Genomic DNA, 21,652 nt, shown 5'->3' with positions numbered 1-21,652 from the left:
AAGAAAAATTGTAATTTTTTATCAATGAAAGAATTTAATATTAATTTAATGCTAAATTTAATTGCTTATTTAAGATAGAGGTTGGAACCGGTTAAAATGCTGAAAATATTTGTAATTCTGGCCAAATTTACAGTGCCGGCCAGAATTATAAATCACGGGACTTCGGATAAAAGTTTAGCCACCAGGTAAAATACCAACGGACCAGGTGGTGGAATTTTTTGTGTTATATAAAATTCATAATGCGGGCCGAAATTCATAGTGCCGGCCAGACAATTTTGGCCTGAATTTCGTCTTTCAGCTAGAGTTTCGTTTGAGTTTTGGTCTGGCCTAATTTTGGCCAGGATTAAAAATATATTTGATGCTAATCCTGGCCGAATTTTAATTCTGACTAGGATTGAGTTTTAACCAGTTAATTAACTGGTTATAGGTTTGGTTAACCGGTTATTAACCGGTTAAGACTTTTTGAACTGGTTCCAACCTCTAATTTAAGATTATTAAAATACCTATTTTACCCAATTTGAATTACTGGTTATTAAGATATCCTATTTAATTAATTTTTGGACTAATTAAATTTACAGTGTACTCAAAAATTGCATATAAAAATTGATTATAAAATCTAAGTATACTAGTTTAAATTTTATCATATGAATAATCAGATATTATTTCTTCTACAGATCTCCATAAAACACGATGAAAGCCAACTACCAAAATAACAAATCCTTTTAATTTATTAGGATTTGATTTAGTTATTTTGACCCGTTCATCAAATATTCCTGAACTAGAATAATTAATTGTTTTTCCATTTGAAATGACATTCATATATGATTTCAGTTGATTAACCCCATTTTCTAATACTTCTCCTATAGTTGTTTGTCTGGTTTCTCCATATTCTTTTGACCAATATGAATATGATCTTTTCAACAAAACCTTTTCATTTTCTTTTTCAATAATTTTATCTAGATTTTCTAAATCATTTGCATTAAACTTATTTTTATAAATTTTAATTAATTTAATTAAATTAACCAATGAAATGTATTTTAATTCCAAACTAACATTGTTATCTCCTATTCCTTTTAAAACAAAAATATCAGAATAACCAAAATGGCCAAAACCTTTTAATTTTGTGCCATCCATTACTAATAAAAGTTCAGGAATACGATATTTCAATGGTAAAAGGCTTTCAACAATTGCCTGAAGAACAGACTCATCTGTAGAAAATAATGACATTTTTGATCTTGTTGATAGGAATGTTTTTAAAATTTCAATAAAAGGTATAATATTACCTGCAACAAGATTTTCATATGCTGAAGCTATAAGACAAGCATCATTTATAACTTGTCTATATACTAATTTATCTTTGTTTTGTTCTAAAATTCGAATTTGTTTTGTTACAATTTCTAATAAATTATATATAAAAAGTTTATAATATTAATATAAATAATGCATAAAAGTAAGAAAAATAATATATAACTTACCAGAAGATGAATCAGCATCATTAGTATCTCTTGCTCTTTTTAATTTTTCCTTTTGTTTAATATGAAAAATTATTTTTTCAGTCCATATTCTATTAAAAGCTGATTCTAATTCTTCTCCCAGACAATATATTTCACTTCCCATATCATTATATGTATAACAATTGCGAAATATGAGACGAATATCATTTTCAAATTCTTTTGTACTTGTATATTGATTATTTTCCAATTTTGAATTTATTGTAAATAAATCCATTTGATTTTTTATAATTTTGTTTGAATCTTCATCATAATTATAGAATGGATGAATATTAGATTGTTCATCAAGTTTTTGAAGAATATCATTACAGAAATTATTAAGGTTAGTATTTTTAAAAGAAATTTTGGAATGATTTCTGGCTGAAATAGAATGTTCATTAGTAGGAATGGAGTGATCTTCAGCAGAAATTGAAATTGAATAATTTTTAATAAAAATAGAATCTTTGGTAGAATTGGAAGAATGATTTTTAATTACAGGGATGGAATGATTTGCAGGAATAGATTGATCTTTAGCAGAAACTTCAATTATCTTTTTTAAATGATTGTCTTTTTCTTTTTTATATTCCTCAATAATTCTTTTCCAGTATATTTGTGATGTTCTTGCATAACGTGAACGTTCTATATTTAACTATTATAAGAAAGAGATTATTATTATTAATAGTGTGCAAAAGTTTTTATTTAGTAATAAAAGAAGGTACATAGCAAATTCCTCCTCCAGAATAAGCAGACTTTTATCAACTACAAAGTTAGGACACCTGAACTGAGAGTCCCAGGATGGTTACTGGGGTTTGTCAAATCCAGTAATTCCCCTAAGCCAAGCACATGATCGACTTAGGGGTTACCCTATCATTGCAAAATAAAAAAATTACACACCTTGTCTTTTAAATTAGGAAGATCTTTTCCTTCACTTAAAAAACGGCCAGCCCAAAGATTATCAAGGTTGTTCCAATTGTCTAAAACAGTCCAAGTACTATTAAGCTTATTCCAGTTATCTGTAAATGTTGAAATAACAATGATATCATGGTAATTCTTCAAGAATCCACAATATGAAATCTTTGTTTTTTGCTTTTTTATATAAGAAATAAGAACTAGAAAAATTGAAAAAAATTATTAGTTATTAAATATTACTAATCAAATTAATATTTTATAAGACTTACCATTTTGACCAGGATAGCTTTCAGATATGCTCATGTTAATTAATTTCAATAAAAAATTATAAGTTGTAAAATCTCTTAATAGATAATAAAATCTCTTTAATAGATAAAGATAATAAAGTTGGTGAAAAATCTTAAAATCAATTTTGACAGAAAAGTCAAAATTTTAAGGAGTCTTAAATAAAAAAAATCTTCTGTAAATAGTATAACTCAAGCTGATGCATTGAAATATAATAGTGATATAAAAGTGAAAAAAATTGATGCATGAAATATATAACTGAATCTATCCTTTGTCATATTATAACAAAATTGTATCAATTTTCCAAATATGGAATAATATAATTTTTAAACAATATTATATCAATATGATAGTTAAAAAATTAGACATATATAGCTTAGGTCTTAGGAGATCAAATTTAATTTGTATATTTAGCAAATGACTCAACTTTTATCAGTATATATAATCCATTTGACTTATATTCTTTATTACATTAACAAAATTGATAAAAATTGAATCATTTGCCAATCATAATAATGTAATATAGTCTGACTTATAATTTATGTGTGTTTAAAAATTGAAATAAGTTGATAATGTATATAATAATGCAGTGGTACAAGTTTGACAATATAATTTAAAAAAGAGCATGATAGATTAATATAGAGCATTTAATCTGGATTTATTTACATTGAATAAAGTATTTATAAAAGTGAAGTAAATCAGATTCTGTTGCCATAATATACTATGCTTAATTTAAAATAGGCAATAGTACTAGCAGTATGAAGGAATTTTTATTTATCAGTTTTGAAAAAATAGACTACTAAAGGTATCATATAATGAGAAGTTCACTATTAGTATATTTATAAATTATTATAAAATGTAAATTTGCTTTTGGTAAAACATAAAAGAACTCAAAGAAAAATGTTATTGAAGTTAATAAAAGAAAGAAGATGATTTGATAACAAATGAGTTTTTAAAAATCTATTTAATAAAAAAAAAAAATCAGACCAAATAATTTCTTTAATATAGTTTTGCAATTTCAGATGATAAATTTATGGAATTAAACATACAAATTAAATGTAATCAATAAATTTTGTGTTAATAGCATAAACATATACAATCAGGTACCTATTTTATTAATAGTATTACCAAAATTTTTGCTTAGATAGAATTATATAAAATTATTGTTAAAAAATAGTTGAAGATCGGGGATCATATATTTTGTGGTAAAACTTTTGTTTTATTTATTTTTAAAATTGTTTATTTAGTTAATTCGAACTTTAACATCAAATATTTAATAATCCATAGTTACATGACGCAACTTAGGGCAGTGACATTTATTACGTAATATTTTAGGGGTGGGAGGGTATTTAAAGGTCATATAACATATAAGTGTAACGTAAGATTTTTCATATTACATGGGGGTGGGGGAGTATGGGCTTATAGTAAATGGATATTACGTAATAAATGTCACTGCCCTTAGGACAACATTATACGTAATTTCGAAATATATTTACCTGGAGGACTGGCAATAAAATTATTGTACATCGTTATGTACCTTTCGAATTGCAACCACAGACTTGACAGTTATAATTTTTTTGTAACCAAAATAACTATGCGAGTTTGTTTAATGCGTCAATTAAAAACTTTAGTAGGAAAATCATTTTTATATTTATGTATTAGATTATTCATTTATTTTATTCAACGTATAAGTTTAACATTATTATTTATTTGGTTATTAAATTTTTAATCCCCTGCCGCATCAAGTATCACTCATGATCAAACTTCATACTAATTTTTAAAAATTGCGAGTGATTGGCTGAGTTTATAAATGACCGGGGAATCTTCGTTTACTTATTTCCTAGATAGCCGGGAAATTACTAATTTTAGTTTAAAATAGTTAATATTTAATGAGTGACACGCTCCGGAGGATTACCATTTATTTCATAGGAAGGGAAACATTAGGGTTTTTTTCCTTCGGGAAAAAACCCCTATTATTCCCAACTCCCAATGAAATAAATAATACAAATAAATAAATTATTTTTTTGTGGTTAAAATGGTCACAGTTGATAAATTAGATATTTAACATAATAGTAAATAAATAAATAATAATTTTACTGTAATCAAACTGTCTAGGTAATTTATCAGGAATTCATAAATTTGGGAAAATTTTTTACATTGAGGACGCGTTAAAATTACTAAAAAAAATTAGACCTTACGATTTATGATCGTGAAGTTAAAATGAATAATAGTGTAATGATGAGCATTAGTTATTTTTGGGGGAATATTTAAATGGAAGAGATTTTTTTTCAACAAAGAGTATAAAAAATGGGCTAGACTTAAAGAAAAAAGGAAATCTATTCTTAGAACAATGTCTAGATGCGTCATAAACAAAATTAATAAAATGGAAACATATATTTAAAGAACTAAATGTAAAAACCGAGGTGGTATAATAGTTGGTTAGGAAATAATATTTAGATTTATGTTTAAATTAGTGTTATCGTTGCAATTGGATTATTTGGATCAAAATATTTAATATAATTATTATTTCAATTATTTTAATTTTACAATTCATTAATCGACATAACACAATGCTGATCAAGCTCCAGGTTCACAATTATCTCCTCATCTCCGTTTACTAGTATTATTTTCTAAGTTTATTCAATCATAATTACGTAATTAATATAAATCAAAGCTTTTAAAAATTCCCTAATGAAAATATAATTATGTCACAAGTTTTGTCTAACATTTTGCAAAATTATGAAATTTAGCCAAAGTTATCTAAATCACATGATTATTTGGAAATCATTTTATATTATTTGTATATATGTTGGCACAGAATACTTTGCACCGGGGTTAGTGAGTTGGTTTAAACTAATATAAATTCTTTTACAAATTAGTAATCATCATGGACGGAATGTCGGAATGTGCCGATCAAATTGTCTGATCGAATTTTTCATCACTCGCCGATCAATAAAGATGGCTACTCAGTCCTACTCGGTCTGATGAATGTTATACGAATGACAAAGAAAAATTTTTCTTTAATAAATCAAGTGGAACACAAATAAGTAACAAAACCAAAATAACAGGTAAAACAAAAGTTTTTATCTTCTGAGTATCACCTGATTAACAGTTACACAAACTGAACATTTTAGTTTAGGTAAATAGTTTGAAGCACTTGTATCGGGTAGTAAGAATAATCTAATTTAGCCTTGAAAATGTGCATCTTCAAATCTTAATTATATGAAAGATAAGAACATGGTACATAATGTATTTGCTATTCAAATATTTCTTAATGAAGGATGTAATAATATAGATAATATAGAATATCAGATATATAAGAAAATAAAAATTATATTTTATCATATATCAGAAACTTTCATGTCTATGACGTATAAATAATTTTTTTTGAGAAAAAATTCAAACTAAATTAGATATCTCATAAAAGAAAATAAAATTATTTTTTATATTAAAATTGAAAGATAAATTGAAAATTATACAATTACGACATGACGTTTTAACTATAAAAAAATAAGAACATAATTTTGAACGCAAATTTCAATCTGTGTGGCAAAGCGATTCAAGGCTTGTTTTACATTTTCACAATATACTTTGACGTTTTTCAAATATAATAAATTTTTATTGCTCAATGATAGCGACAAGTTTTTTATAGACAATACAAGTATACAACAATATACGATTGGTAATATTAAAAAGGTATTACTAAACATCACCGGCGTGAAATTATGATGTAATGCCGGCCAGTATTTTATTAGATTTTTAATTCTGGCCGAAAGTACATCATAATGCTGGTACGGTTACCATCACCGCCGGTGAGCTTTAGCAATTTTCATATTAATTTTTAGGCTAAAATAACTAAAGATAATTTTTATAAGCGTGTTCAATAAAAGATTAATGAGATAAGTCTAAATTAAAAAATTTTATGTGATATATTTGATATTTATATTCATGATAATTATTGCATGATTTTTAAAAATAAACTTGTTATTTTGCTATTCTAATTAATACTCGCCAATATCTATGTAAACATATAAATAGACCAGATTTAACTATACTTCAAGATAGAACACATTCAACTGAAGATAATTTGGTTATGACTGGGTTTGGGACATTTGGTTGTATTCCAACTTGATTGTTCTAAATTAGCATAAATAAATTTGGAACATGGGCAGATTTGGGGCATAAAATACTCCAAACTTGTCTATACTCTATATTCCAGATTTGATTTTGGACCCAAGTTGGTTTTAACATGTTAATTTAGCAAATATAAATTAATGATCATTATCACAACAATATTTAAATATTAAAGTATTAAAAGATAAATTATTCAATTACAAACTGATTTTATTTATGTAAAAATGTTTTACAAATACTCTATAATAATCAGTGTTGAATAAAAAAAAAATAAATAAAATATTTGTCCAATTACAAATTGATTAAACTGATTTCACCTAGTTTACAAATACCTCATAATCAGTGTTGAACAAAAAACTATCAATCAAGAAAAAAAATTATTGTTTTACAATGATTTCCTTTATTCCCTTTAATTATTTATTTTCATTTTAGACTTATAACCTATTAAATAAATTTAATAATTTATAAATTTTAAATATTTTTTAATCAAATAAATAAATAAATAAATAAATAAACATAACTAACTTACTTTGTGAAGTCAATAACTTCCATTGAATAAAGTTTTTTTGTAAATGGATTAAGTAATCGAGATCTGTAATAAGCTTCTGGATGAGTAGTTGATTGATTACTTTCAATAGATAAAAGATTTGCTTTTCTATATTCTTCTGCTTTTTCAAATTGCTTTTTAATTTCCTTATCTATAAAGTACCCAAAAGCAGGATAAAATGAATTAATCGATTTTTCTAAGTCAATAACACTTGGTCTATTATTTGGATTTGAATCCCAACACTTCTTCATTATATCAATGTAAATTTTTGGTATTTCTGACTCGTTTATTTCAGATCTAATTCCATTACATATATTTAATACTAAAAACTCATCATGTGCACAATTGGCAAAAAGTTGTTTTCCAGTTGCTATAAAATACATAATCATGCCAAGACTGCATATATCTGCTGCTTGAGTATAAGGTTTACCTTTTAACACTTCAGGCGCTACATAAGGTATAACTCCATAAATTTTGCTTTCATCTTTTATATTACCGACTTCTCCACATAATCCCATATCTGAAATATATATTTTACCATGTAAAATTTCTTGTTCAACTAATAAATTTCCTACATGAAATCACGATGAACCATTTGTTTTTGATGAATATTTTTAAGTCCCGTAATAATATTCAATGTTAAATGTAATTTATATGTCCAATTAAATTTATCATAATTTTTATTTAAATGATAATATAAACTTCCTCCACTTGCATAACCTAAAACTATAATATAATCTTTTGTATCTGGATTTTGAGACAATCCATATATTTTGGATAATATTTTTATTATAATTAAGAGAATATGCTCTAATCTATTAAAATGTGTACAAATTTATTATTTTTATTTTTATTTTTATTTAACAGTAATAGTTAGCGGATACAAATTTTATAAACATATCAAAAATGAAAAAGTAAAATAAAAAAAATGAACTAAACTATCAGAAGAATCTACTTCGACGGTGGGGCAATTAAACACGAAACTATTAAAGATATAACCAACTACACCTAAAAACCATTTCTTTAATTAACCCACTACCTCCCATACACTAGCCGAAACTTGGTAAGTTGAAGCCCGCCCTGCAGAAGAAAGTAAAATTGACCCTATAAAATTATATAAATCAACTACTAAAATCTACGATGGCGCTACGAAGTAAGATTAGTATAAAATTCTATTATATTTTTGCCAAAATAAATGTAATTTCTAACACTATCTAAAGAATCATAATGAATAATATTATTATTACTATTATTATTATTAGGTAATGAACGAACGCTTTTAAACTCTAATTTTTTCTTTTTAGTCAACCCTAAAGAACGTTCAAATTCCTTCAAATGCGAACACCTTGGAATCCAAACCTCTTCAAATATCTCATTAAAAATAAACTGCCTCATTTGAATTAAAACATTAGCAACGTTTGTCTTTGTAGTCCAAGAACTCAACAAATCTGAAAGTGACATAGGTATAAGTCCTTTAATAAGATCGATGAAAGTAAATACGTTAGGATCATAAGATATATCCCATATATCAAGCGCCATAAGAGCATTAAAATCGTGTAAATTATCGTTATATTCCAAAATCCAGGTCAAGAGATGATTAATAGTCTTATCTCTAATGTTGTGAATAATATCATAATGACCACTACACATCCAGACATGATTAAAAGTTTCGTCTTGTAGTCCACATATAGGGCACATCCAACCATCATATAAGTCAAGCAATGATTTCTTCATCTGTTCAATTGTAGGAATTTCTTCAATTAACAAGTGAACTTTTTGAGCTTTCGTTTTAGAAGAAGAAACAGAAGTTTCATTGTTATTTATATCACAATTTAAACAACTAAATGTGGATGTCCAGTCAACTTCTAACGTGCGATATTTAGAATTTCTGTTTAAATTAATAAATTTTTCCAATCCTTTGTAGTTGCATATATTTTTCAAAAATGAACGCAGCTTATTTTCAATAATAATCCCATTCCAACAAGGAAGAACTTTCATCATACAAGCATCCCGTTGAAAAACTATATAGCGATCCTGATCAGTATGTGCAATTTTCGCCAAATTATCTACAAAATTATTACCCATATCATCACCATGAGCAACAACTTTAAACATTTCCACATGCAAGTTCAATGTTAATATAATTCTACATAAAATAGCCCATAAGAAATTATTATTAGCCTTAAAGTATTCTCGTGAAGTTTGAGAAAATCTTGAGTTCTTTAATTTTTCAAATTGTGTAATTACGTTAAGCGAATCTGTATTAATTCTAACTTTGCTATTTTTTGGAACAACGCTTAATGCTAAAAGGACTGCTAATAATTCTCCTCTATATGCAGAAGGCCATTTATCATTAGTAGAATAAAATTCTACATGAGGTATATCAAATAAATCACTAATCTGAGCGAAAGCGCAACTAATACTACATTGTTCAGTACCTAATTCTATTAATGATCCATCGGTGTAAAACTCAAAAATATAATAATTGTTGTTGTCAAAAGGAGCGAATGTGCGTTGTATAGTTAACAAGTCATTTCTTGAAGTTGAAGAATCTAATAAATCCAAAATTATATTATCTTGCACTTGTGATGAAATCACGTGATTTTGCGTTAACGCTTGATGTATAATATTATACTTCTTTTTTGCAAAATCAAAAATGTCAAAAATATTAAATTCTATTAAGTTTGTAAGGTGACTAGGTGCAAATTGAGAATCTGTTAATAATGGTACTAAACATTCCCAGTCAGCAGAAAACGTACAAGGTGATCGTATTGATAATGATGCATTAGCAGCACATCTATATTCCATACATTGATATATATAAGTATGTGTATTGGTACATCTAGACATATCAATATGAAAATGTTTAATAATAGGTCGTTGTGTATCATCTATTCCTTGAATTTTACCAATAACTACGGAGTTAAATTGTGAATTATAAACGGCTATTAAAGATCTATTTTTTTTAGCAATATCATATGATCGAGCCTCTTCCACATTATCAACACGAGCGCCAAATAATTGTGTTATATTATGATTCAAATGAATACTATCTGAAGTAATTAAGTTTCTAATATCTGAATACCATTTAGTTTCTTTCCGTTGTGAAAAAACAGGAATATAAGCCTTAATAAGTATTTCTTTCCATAACAATAAACGAGATTTATCACCTGAAATAATTTGATCTAAAAATAAAATATTCTTTTCACGAAGTCTCATCCTATATTTGGAATAATATGCATTATCAACCACGTCTTCCAAAGGAATAGTACCTCCTTTAATTGATGGAAAAATAAATTTATCTAAATTTTCTAACGAAATATTGTTATCATAACATAATAAAAGCATATTAAGAATATAATTATTTTTTCGTGTATGTGGAACACGATTATAAGGAAGTTTTTCTATCAATGGGCGCGATGTCCATAATTGATCCTGTAAGGATTTTAAACGAATTTCAGTAACTTTTCCTAATAGACCATTATCATTAAGTTGAATACAAAAATCAGTAATTTTGGCTTGAAGTTGATTGTCGTAAAAATCTCTATATCCATATATATAAGGATTATCAAGTATAGCGTTAGGCGCTGAACGAGCGAATTTTAATTTGTTTTTAAACATCCTTCTAAAAGGAATAATTAAAGATTCTGTTTGTGTTTTCGATAAAGCCATAACTTGTGACCAGTATTCAACTCGAGGAACGATAATTCTATTAAATATATACAAAATATGTTTATCAGTAATCTTCTTTTTATACATAAGATTAACTAAATGGTCTATTTCATTCTTGATTTTGAACATTAGATAATTTCCATCATGTTCAATATTAAAATACACTCCCAGGATACGCATAGGTTCGTGTGGATGTTTGGCTTTAATATTAATTTCTTCACGACCAAACTTGATTGAAAATTTGTCATTGTAATTATGAGAATATTTACGCTTCTCAGTTGTAGTCCTCATCATAAGCTCAGACTTTTCTTTGTTGATTTGAATATCATTAAGACGATAAAATGTATCAGCAATGTATAACATCTTTTCCAATTTCAATTTTTCATCAGTAATCCATTGAGTATCATCCATATACGCCATAATGGAAACATTTTGTTGATTGAGTACACCTTCTTCTTGAACAACTGATTTTGATATACAAGAAATATTATATCCCAATTGTTGTTTATCAATTTCTGCTAAAAGAGGATCGTAATAAATACACCAAAGTAACGGTGAAATAACTTCTCCTTGATCGATTCCTGTAAGAACATCATAAGGTGCAGTTTTTCCATACGCAGTGATTACTTGATTTTTTCTATCTTTAAAAAGTTCTAAAATGAGAGACGAAAAATCGTTAGGAATTTTAATTCTATCCATCGCTTTTTTGAGTTGGAAGATGTTCACACGATCATAAGCCTTTCCCATATCCTGAGAGAGTATCCATAATTCATTATTATTATCGATTGAATCTTGAATAACTTCGTTCATAATCCTTATCGGTTCAAATGTTGATTGTTTAGGCAGACCAGCGAATTGATTTGCCTTTAATACATTATTATCTTTCAAAATGATTGCTAAACGACGATTTAGCAAGGAAATAAGTGCTTTTCAAGTGGTTTCTAAAAGAGTAATAGGGCGAGAGTTTGATAATTCACAATTAAAGGGTTTAGGTTTAGCAATAGGAAAGACCGTCGCTTCTTTCCATTGTTTTGGTAAATATCCCAATTCTATAATCTTACAAATTAAATAATATAAAATATGATTACAATCATCACTTAGATGTTTTAACATTTCATTCGACACGCCAGAAGGTCCTGTCGCTTTTCCATTAGATAGTTGTCGAATAATATCTAACCATTCATCATAAGATGGAGCGTCCATAATGCTAGAGTATATATTTTCGTTAATATGAGACTGTGGTTTATATTGCTCTTTCCATCTGCCTTGTATTGGTTTCTTTCGATTAACAGAGCCTGCCACTGTTTGAAAATGATGATTTGTTTCTTCTATCACGTGATTCTCATCTGTAATTAAGACTTCATTACCATTATGATCTTTCTTATAAATTTTTTCAATAGAAATGGAAACCATTTCTTTTTCTGTAATAGATTGAATCATTCTTCCTTGATCTTCTTTATAATTATCACATCGCTTCTTGATGTTAGAGATAATTTGTTCTTGTTCCATAATATTAAGTTCAAGTTTAAAAACAATTCTCAATTGTTTTCTAATTTCATTAAGTTCGTCAAGATATCTATGGAACTGATCATTATCTAAGAAATTAAAATTATTGTCAGAAGTAACTAACTCATACTTGTCTTTTAATTTAATTATCGCGTTTTGATAATTAATCCATTTGTCGATCATTTCCTGATTTGGATGGTTTCTTAATCCTGTGATACATGAGCGGATTTCTTGAATACGATTAATGATATATCTTAAATCAAAGTAAACTGACAACTTTTTCTCAGGAGCACATTTGATTTTCTGTTTTATCACTTTTTTGTTTTTATATTTTCATTAGCAGATTTCATGATAAGTTGTCTAAGAGAATCCCACACATGATCAACATGTTTTCTTTTCGTGATCGATCGATCCTTTAGTTTGAGTCTTTCGATTTCTTGATCCAAACCAGCACGGAAATTGTCCCATGTGAATTCATCATCATCCCGATCCATTTCATCATATAAAAATATAGTACGAGTTATTTTCTTTTTACTTTTATTAATCTTAGGTAATGTTTTTCCTATAAACAATTGTGTATCAAGCGATAAAGTGACAGTATTATGATCCGTTGTACAGTGATCATTTTCTATTACAGTACTATTCAAACTTTGGCCAAGTATCGGTAATGAAGCCCAAATATAATCTATTCTTGATTTTTCATTAGAATCATTAGGCGGAATATAAGTATATATATTTTCGTCATCTTCGTTAAATATCGGAATTGTATCTAAAAGGTGTCTGTTTTCTAGCATTTTGAACAATTTGAAATACCATCTATTATTAACAAATGACATCAAGTATTTTCTATAATTAATGTTGAAATCACCCATAATGATTATTTCCATATTTTTGTTTTTCGCGTCATCGATAACATTTTCGATATATTGATATAGTTCCTCAATTTGTGTTCTTTCTTTTTTGTTAGCGTTAATGTACACCTGAAGTAACCTAACATTTTTCTTTTGACTAAAATTTAAGTCTAAATATATAACACGGCCTTTATGACCAACCGCTTTATGAACAAATATATCGTATTTATCGCTAATGATAATGCCTACGCCTTGACCTTTACCCCCTTGTTGTGAATAATCAAAATAACCACAGAAACCAAATTGTTGTTGCCAAATTTTCGATTGTCTATAAGAAAGATTAGTCTCAGCTAATCCATATATGTCAATATCATTATTTTTCATCGCATCTAACGTAAAAATTAATTTGACTTTACTAAGGGTACGAATATTCGTAGTAGCTATTTTCGTTATTGAAAAATTTTTTAAAGAATCTTTTGTAATAATTGGGTTGTTATTTTCTATTTGGGGGAAATTTTTTTGTTGTTGAATGTTCGAACTAGAAGGAGAAATTATATTATTGTTCATCATAAAATAATTATACGGCAGAATCCTCAAAAACTTCATCATTATCCCCCAATAATGACGAAGCTGAAGGGCCACCAGATAACATGTTGTAAAGAGATGAAAGTAAGGATTTAGTTTCCTGGTGATTTTGTTGTATTTGCTTCGCACTGGTCGAATGACAACATATCAGAGAAAATTCAGGTACCCGATTCTTCACTAATTCTTCACAGATATATATATTATACAATCCCGATACTTATTCCCGATTGGGCTCAGGTTCTTGTTGCATTTCTGGATACAACCGGGCATAAATACTTCATAAGTATTGGATTTCTATTGGTGAAGAATCGGGTTTCTGTTATTTTACAAATAAACGCCCAATATTTACCAAATTAATAACTGAATCTTTTGAAGTTTTAATAAACTATAAGGTGCAAATCGGATAAATATTATGTTAATATCGGATTTCTGATATTTTACTTATATTTATATAATATTTAAGTATTTATTTGGGTTATCATAAAGTATCGTTAAACGATACAATACACGCCGGGCAGTAATTGAAATCACGATATTTCAAATTGTTTTAATCAATTTATTACTATTCGTTGCAATATATTATATAGCAATATACTAATCAATTTTACAGTAATACATTTGCTTGCTATATTTAATCGTTGTTATATAGAAATAAACTACAAATCATTCTTGCGTAATAAAAATATAAACTACAAATTATTATTAATATACGTGCTCTTTTAAATCTAACATTGCATTAATGCATTAATTAAACCTGTTCATCAAGTTCGTTAGGTTCATCATTAATATTATCGATATTATCGATCTCATCTTGTGGTTGTACGTCGGATCCGTACGACTGTGATATCGACCAATCAGGGGCACCTTCAGGCGGTTTTGACTCGTCGATCCACGTTTTATCATCATACCAACGATGTCGTGAAAGTTTTACATGACTTATTTTCTCACCAACTCGGTCAGCCAAGCGAAGTAATTTACGTCCCTATAAAAATGAAAAAGAGATAATAAGCAAATGTATACAATAACTATACAATTGTTTTATTTGATACTTACACGACGTGACCTCCAGGGCTTGTCATAAACATGAAGAACATGTTTATCCGTTTCAATTTTATTCTTAGGACGAACATGATCTTCGATTTCTTTTTTGGTGAGCTCTTCATCAGTTTCAGAAACTTCATCACTGTGGAATCCTCCTTCATTAAATATGGTTTCACAGTCTTCCTTGAATTCTTCCCAAGATAATGATGACGGTTGAAATTCTTTAAGCGAGGCATCATTAATATTGAACATATGCTCGATGCCTTTCTGACGTCGCTCTTTTTTCTATTGCAATCAGATATTAGTGATTAGGATAGAAAGGAACAAGATCAAGGATTTTAATTTCATATTTCGGATGTCTTCAGTACTTACATCTTTTCTTCGAGAATTCGTTCCTTTTCTCTTCTTTTCAAATCTAGTCTTATCCGGATCAAGGCTAACCATCCAGCTTTCTCTACGATGGCGGTGTAGATTCTGTAAGACCCATTTCAATTCTATATCTTTGTATTGAAACCTTCCGGTCAAGACTCTAGCGATCTCCTTCATGATGTGTTTTGAAACGTGTGGTGCAATTTCTACCCATTTTTTGGTATGATCCAATTGCAATGAATCATCGAGACCGCTAAGTATCTGCACGACCTCATCCTTAATTTTATAAAAAAATATCGATTAAAAAATTTTGCTGAATAACCAATAGTTACTTGATACTCACATGGAACAACTTATATTGATCTTCGTCCATATCTTCAAGCAAAACCCGAGCACGTCGACGATATCCAGTTTCTGGTTCTGGCGTGAGTGATGTATTTTGTCTACTCCTTGGAACTGGTGTTGTCTGAGGGGTTGATGGCCATTCAGCTTGTAGGTCGTTCCTTGTTTGAGATTTCTTGAGGGTCCGAACTTCTTCCGTAAGTGCAGTGATAGCTCTGCTTAGGGCTTCGATATCTGTAAATTGAAATCATGACATTATATTCAAAATATGTAAAATAAAAAACATAATTATTATATTATAACCATACCATCATTCCTATTATATCTTGTAGTTGAACACCCTCCTTGTTGACTTGGTGAACGACTATCTGAATAATTAGTCCTATTATGTCTTGTAGTCGAACGTCCTCTTTGTTGACTTGGTGAACGACTATCTGAATAATTAGAATAAGAAGAACGTCTAGACTTGTTCCTTCTTGAACGATAATGGTGACGACGATGTGGTGACATTGAGTTTGTTTGATGATGGTTGTAAGAGGTTAAATTTGTTGTAGATAAGCGTCTTAAGCTTATTTTCTTAATTTTGAAAGGTCTTCTTCCACGCATTTTTACCAAAATTTGTTAAAGGATAAAAAAAAAACAATACAATAAGGTAAAAGACGTTCTTTTATACCTTTATTTATTTCCACAATTAAAATATTATGATTATTAATAATATTTTTTTTTTCCTATAATTAGATTAAATGTAATGATTACGATTTTTTTTTTAATGATTTAGATCAAAGTATAATGATATGGCAGAGAAAAAAAAATCAGTTCGTGGGAAGAAAGGGGTCTTTATATATATTTTTTTTTTGTCATATGAGGACCGATAGGTCTGTCGAAAGTAACGAAATAGTCTATTAAATAAGCTTTTTTTGATTGAATTTTTTTTTCCTTTTTTTTCATGCCGATAAGTCTATTGAAAATAACGAAATAGTCTATTGAAGTATAAGCTTTTTTTTGATTCAAATAAAGGAACTTATATTGATTTAAATACAATAAATACAATAAATTGATAGTAACCTAATATGGTCAACAATGTCAATTATCAATCATACTAATATATCCGTTCATCGAAGAACCGGAAATTCATTTTTAATAAAATTTTTTTATATTATTATTTACAATGACGAGAAAATACCGAAGAACAAAAGCTGTCTTTGTAAAGAAATCCTATAATTTTAAACAGAAAACATCAAATAAAGTTCCGTGTCATTGCAATAAATGTAAAGGTAACATGGTTGATCCACGTACAAAAAATAGTCATAGTTTAAAAAGGGATATTAGACCAAGAGGAGTTATTGAAGAAATTATAGATTTAAATCAAGTTTCATCTGATGACCTAAACCAAGATACATCGGTAGACCTCTTGAATGATCCAATGGAAATAGAATCACATAATTCAGATGATGGTCATCATGAACCTATTGTTGATGAGGAAAATTATTCGTTTCTTCCCAAAAAATCGAAATCATCAAAAGCCAAATCGAAAGATAAACGAAAACATATCGGTAGTGGAAATTCCAAGAATGTATCATACCCTATTGTTGTTATTGAACAAAGTATTTCAGATGATGATACTAGTGATGCTGATGATGAAGAAAACGATCAAGTTGATAATGACTTTGATCCTATCGAAGAAATACCAAATGAATCTTCATCCGGCTGGTTTGACGCACCGGAAAATACATACGGTGATGATCCAGAAGCCTCCTTCATTGATTTTACTGAAGACTTTCATTGGATTGTTTTATGGATCTTATTATATCAAGAGAGATATAAGTTATCCGATGTCACTACCGATTCTTTAGTCAAATTTTTTAGATATCTTTTGGTTCTTTTGGATGCAAACACGTACAATTCTTTTCCTACATCTTTGTATATGGCACGTAAAAAACTTGGCGTCTGTGCTCATATTGTCAAATTCGCATCGTGTGAAAAGTGTTGCAAATTGTATAATGTAACAGAAGTATCAACTAACGACCCTTACCAAGTTCCAGCCACAATTCATTGTACCTATGTAGATTTTCCGGATCATCCGATGGCAAATCAAAGAAAAAAGTGCAATGCTACACTTGCTAAGAAAGTTCCGGTTACTAACGGAACAATCTATCGACCTTCTTTAACGTTCCCTACTGTTAGTTTAAAACACCAATTACAATTAATGTATAATCGAAAAGGATTTGAGAAATTATGTAGAAAATGGGCGGACCGTAACGATTCTCAATTTTTGAATGATATTTATGACGGAAAGATCTGGAAAACCTTTCAGGATCATCGTCAAAATATACCATTTTTCCGGAAAGATGTCTCAGACCGCCACTTAGGCATCATGTTAAATATCGACTGGTTCCAACCATTCGATAATTCAACTTATAGTATAGGAGCTCTATATGGTGTAATATGTAACCTGCCTCGAAATGAAAGATTCAAGCCATCAAATATTTTGACAATGGCTTTAATTCCGGGGCCAAATGAGCCTAGTTTACATCAACTAAACCATTATATAGCTCCCATCATCGATCAATTAATCGAGTTATGGAATGGGATTGAACTATCGAAAACATACGAAAGCTCTACCGGAAAATCTATTCGAGCCGCAGTAATATGCTGCTCATGTGATATTCCAGCCGCGAGAAAACTCTGCGGTCATATCTCTGCGCGAGTGGCTTGTCATAGATGCTTAAAAAAGGCTCAATATGATGATCGAAATCAACCGAATTTTGGCGGATTTGATGATATTGATGAATGGTTTGTCGAAAGAGATATCAACCAGGTTCGAAGGGATGCGCGAGAATGGTTGAATTGCAATACTAAAGATGCTAGAAATAGTCACGTCCATAATACTTTAGTACGGTGGTCAGAAATGTATCGACTTCCGTACTTTGATTCAGTGCGATTTCTCACAGTGGATCCAATGCATTGTTTGTTCTTGGGTATTGCTAAGTGGATCGTGACCAGACTGTGGATCGAGGAGGGCCGATTGACACAAAAAGATTTAGAAACAATGCAAAAAAGGGCAAATGCAATAAAAGTTCCAGCAGATATCGGTAGAATTCCCTACAAAATTGCTACAGGTGAAGGCTTTTCAAGGTTCACCGCTGATCAATGGAAGACTTTTATCTTAATTTATGCCACTTCCATAACATGGGATCTGCTTCAAGAATCGGATAAATTGATACTTGCCAATTTTGTCCGTGCATGCAATATTCTTGTATGCAGATCTATAACAACGAATGGGTTAGAAGAAGCTCATAAAAATCTTCTAGAAGTGGCAAAGCTCATTGAAGAAAATTACGGCGCAGAAAAAATTACGCCGAATTTACATTTATGCTTACATATTTGCCATTGTGCGTTAGACTATGGACCATTATACGCGTTCTGGTGTTTCAGTTACGAACGCATGAACGGTCTATTAGGTAATTCCAGATTTCCGAACTTATCAATATAATTAAATCAATTTATTAAATAGTCTATATTTATAGGATCGTATCATAGCAGTAATAGAAGAATCGAACCAGAATTATTAAAAACCATTCAATTCAACTCTCTTCTTGATCAGTTTTCTTCATGCGCCCAAGACCATCAACATTTATCGACTTGTATCACACTAATTACACCGAAAGAAACTACCGGCAGTCTTGTAATTCATGATGAAATTAATGGAATAGATTACCGGGAATTTTTATCAATGTCTAGAAACGTGGAAGAAATGGCCGGAACAGGTTCGGAACCTTTTCCAGGTACTTTTCTTAATCCTAAAAGGATAGACACCAACCTTTCAAAAGAAGTATTAGATTTGTTGGTTGAATATTACCGCAATGCCTATGGAAAAGATTTCGCAGCACTATCAGATATCCATGCTGCTCCTTCTGCTATACCGGTATTACCAAAAGTGAACACTTATGGACGACTAAAAATTGGATCCGAAGTTTTTGGGTCAATGTATTCTAAAAGGCACGTCACATCGGCCAAAATATTATCCCAATTTCTCCATGATAATACTAAAGATACTTATCCCGGTATTGTTCAATTTTATTTTGAACATATTATACATTTTCCGGAAGGTTCTGTAAATCATTCCCTAGCATTTGTAAAGTGGTACCTTCCGGCAGAAAATCACAAGACTAGATTTCATTGCACAATTAATGGCGATGAAAATTTGTGCAATATAGAACTATGGAAAAAAGAATTTTATGATCTTAGCAGGGATTGTATTATCCCTGTACATAGTATACTGGGTCAGTTTGTTGAAGGTTCTTTTTCAATAGGACGAAAAGAAACCCGGAAATATGTGTCAGTAATACCGATCAATAGAAAGTTTCATATTTAAAATTTATAATAATACTGTAATATCAATCATGTTTTATATTATGAATATTATAAATATACAAATAAATAAATATATAATAATTATTATTAAACCTTTAAATTTCTCACCGTCTAATATCAATGTTCTATCAGTATTATTATCGGACATGTGATGTTTTACCGATGCTTATTTATAAATTAATGACAGATCATGACAGATCGGGTGTTTATTTATTAGTCATCGGGAAATCCGGAAGGTAATCAATTTGTTACTTATTATCAGCTGATCAAATTTGATATACGTTTAGAATCTATCGGCTTCTTATATAATAGAATCAATAGGCCTATCGGGATACTGATTATTTAATGATAAAAAAAATAAGAGCCGGTTAAGAACCGAAACCTGATTGGTCCCGATTCTTAACTGGCTCTTAATACACCGATTCTTCATCATTTGACCAGTGTTAAACATTGCTACTTTATCACCATTTTCTGCTGATCTTTCTAAAGAATTAATACATTCTTTACGCCATAATTCTTCAGTAAATGGTTTACAACAATTTTTGGTATTTATTGTATCAGTATCTTTATCCGAGATATTTAAATTACTAAGATTAGTTCCCATTTGGTTATTTTTTATTGAAAAATTTTTTTGAAAAAAAAAATTATATTTTTTTTTTTTTTTTATTCAATATGCCATGAATGAGTTACTAAAAAGGAATATTTAACCAAAAGTGGAAAAAATGAATTTTTTTCGGGTCATATTTTTTCCGATGCACTGATCTATTAAGCAGTCACGTTTTTCATAATATACCAAATTTTTGAAAAAGGTTTCTATTGAAACAGATTGGCCCAATGTGTCGGATTTCACTGTGTTATAGTATAGTAGGCATATGCAAAATTTTAAACAATTTATTTATTATAAGTTTTTAACACCCTATTATTTAAATAAACTTAATTAAAAGCTTTATTTAAGTAGAATCTAAACAAAAAAAGTGTTAAGGCTGTTGCAACTTAATTGTTTGTTTAACGTCCAGGCCTTTTGAAAAAATTAAGGGGGGAGGGGGGCTTAAGTTAAACAAACTAAATAAATAAACATAGGAAAATTTGAAAATTTCAGAAGGGATTATTTATCATTATATGTTTATTAGCTTTTAAATTTTTTCAAAAATAGAGGGGGTATTTAATAATATGTGTTTATTAGATCTCAAATTTTTAAAAAAATAGAGGGGGGTGGTGGACGTTAAACAAATAATCAAGTTGGAACGGCCTAATTTAAAAATAAACAAGCTTAATTTTTAAAAAATTTTAAGATTATAAAACTTATTCTATAGGTGTACAAAAATCGTCATACGTAATTTTTTTTGTTCTCAGAAATTTGATGATACATAGTATAATAAATAATTATTATAAATTAAGAATCCTGTCATACTTAAAAATAATATACTTACAAATACACAAATAGTAATAAAAAAAAAAATTTTTTTTCTGGTATCATAACTATCATATGCTTAAAAAATAATAAAAGTTAAATATATAAATTAAATCTATTTTTGATAAAAATAGAT

The 21,652-nt window shown here is 28.8% G+C and overlaps 6 protein-coding genes across 6 annotated transcripts; 2 read left to right on the top strand and 4 right to left on the bottom strand.

Moving 5' to 3' along the window:
• Positions 1–630: 630 nt before the first annotated feature.
• OCT59_017750 (uncharacterized protein) lies at positions 631–2,702 on the bottom strand (the record flags this gene model as incomplete). Its single annotated transcript, XM_066137689.1, has 4 exons — positions 631–1,397; positions 1,476–2,139; positions 2,385–2,599; positions 2,669–2,702. The coding sequence occupies 4 exons, from the start codon at positions 2,700–2,702 to the stop codon at positions 631–633; spliced, it is 1,680 nt and encodes a 559-aa protein (XP_066004241.1).
• A 4,550-nt stretch (positions 2,703–7,252) lies between these two features.
• On the bottom strand, positions 7,253–7,616 carry OCT59_017749 (uncharacterized protein; the record flags this gene model as incomplete). Its single annotated transcript, XM_066137688.1, has 2 exons — positions 7,253–7,259; positions 7,348–7,616. 2 exons carry the CDS (start codon positions 7,614–7,616, stop codon positions 7,253–7,255), a joined length of 276 nt encoding a protein of 91 aa, XP_066004240.1.
• Positions 7,617–14,727: 7,111 nt separating this feature from the next.
• OCT59_017748 (uncharacterized protein) lies at positions 14,728–16,337 on the bottom strand (the record flags this gene model as incomplete). Its single annotated transcript, XM_066137687.1, has 5 exons — positions 14,728–14,961; positions 15,033–15,305; positions 15,393–15,665; positions 15,733–15,965; positions 16,040–16,337. 5 exons carry the CDS (start codon positions 16,335–16,337, stop codon positions 14,728–14,730), a joined length of 1,311 nt encoding a protein of 436 aa, XP_066004239.1.
• Positions 16,338–16,899: 562 nt separating this feature from the next.
• OCT59_017747 (uncharacterized protein) lies at positions 16,900–17,753 on the top strand (the record flags this gene model as incomplete). Its single annotated transcript, XM_066137685.1, has 2 exons — positions 16,900–17,627; positions 17,741–17,753. The coding sequence occupies 2 exons, from the start codon at positions 16,900–16,902 to the stop codon at positions 17,751–17,753; spliced, it is 741 nt and encodes a 246-aa protein (XP_066004238.1).
• Positions 17,754–19,464: 1,711 nt separating this feature from the next.
• On the top strand, positions 19,465–19,904 carry OCT59_017746 (uncharacterized protein; the record flags this gene model as incomplete). Its single annotated transcript, XM_066137684.1, has 2 exons — positions 19,465–19,795; positions 19,873–19,904. The coding sequence occupies 2 exons, from the start codon at positions 19,465–19,467 to the stop codon at positions 19,902–19,904; spliced, it is 363 nt and encodes a 120-aa protein (XP_066004237.1).
• A 502-nt stretch (positions 19,905–20,406) lies between these two features.
• On the bottom strand, positions 20,407–20,709 carry OCT59_017745 (uncharacterized protein; the record flags this gene model as incomplete). Its single annotated transcript, XM_066137683.1, has 1 exon — positions 20,407–20,709. The coding sequence occupies one exon, from the start codon at positions 20,707–20,709 to the stop codon at positions 20,407–20,409; it is 303 nt and encodes a 100-aa protein (XP_066004236.1).
• Between the last annotated feature and the right edge of the window lie 943 nt (positions 20,710–21,652).

The sequence above is a fragment of the Rhizophagus irregularis genome, chromosome 26 (assembly GCF_026210795.1).
Source record: "Rhizophagus irregularis chromosome 26, complete sequence".
Classification (NCBI taxonomy): Eukaryota; Fungi; Glomeromycota; class Glomeromycetes; order Glomerales; family Glomeraceae; genus Rhizophagus; species Rhizophagus irregularis.
This window is presented reverse-complemented; position numbering and strand designations above follow the sequence as displayed.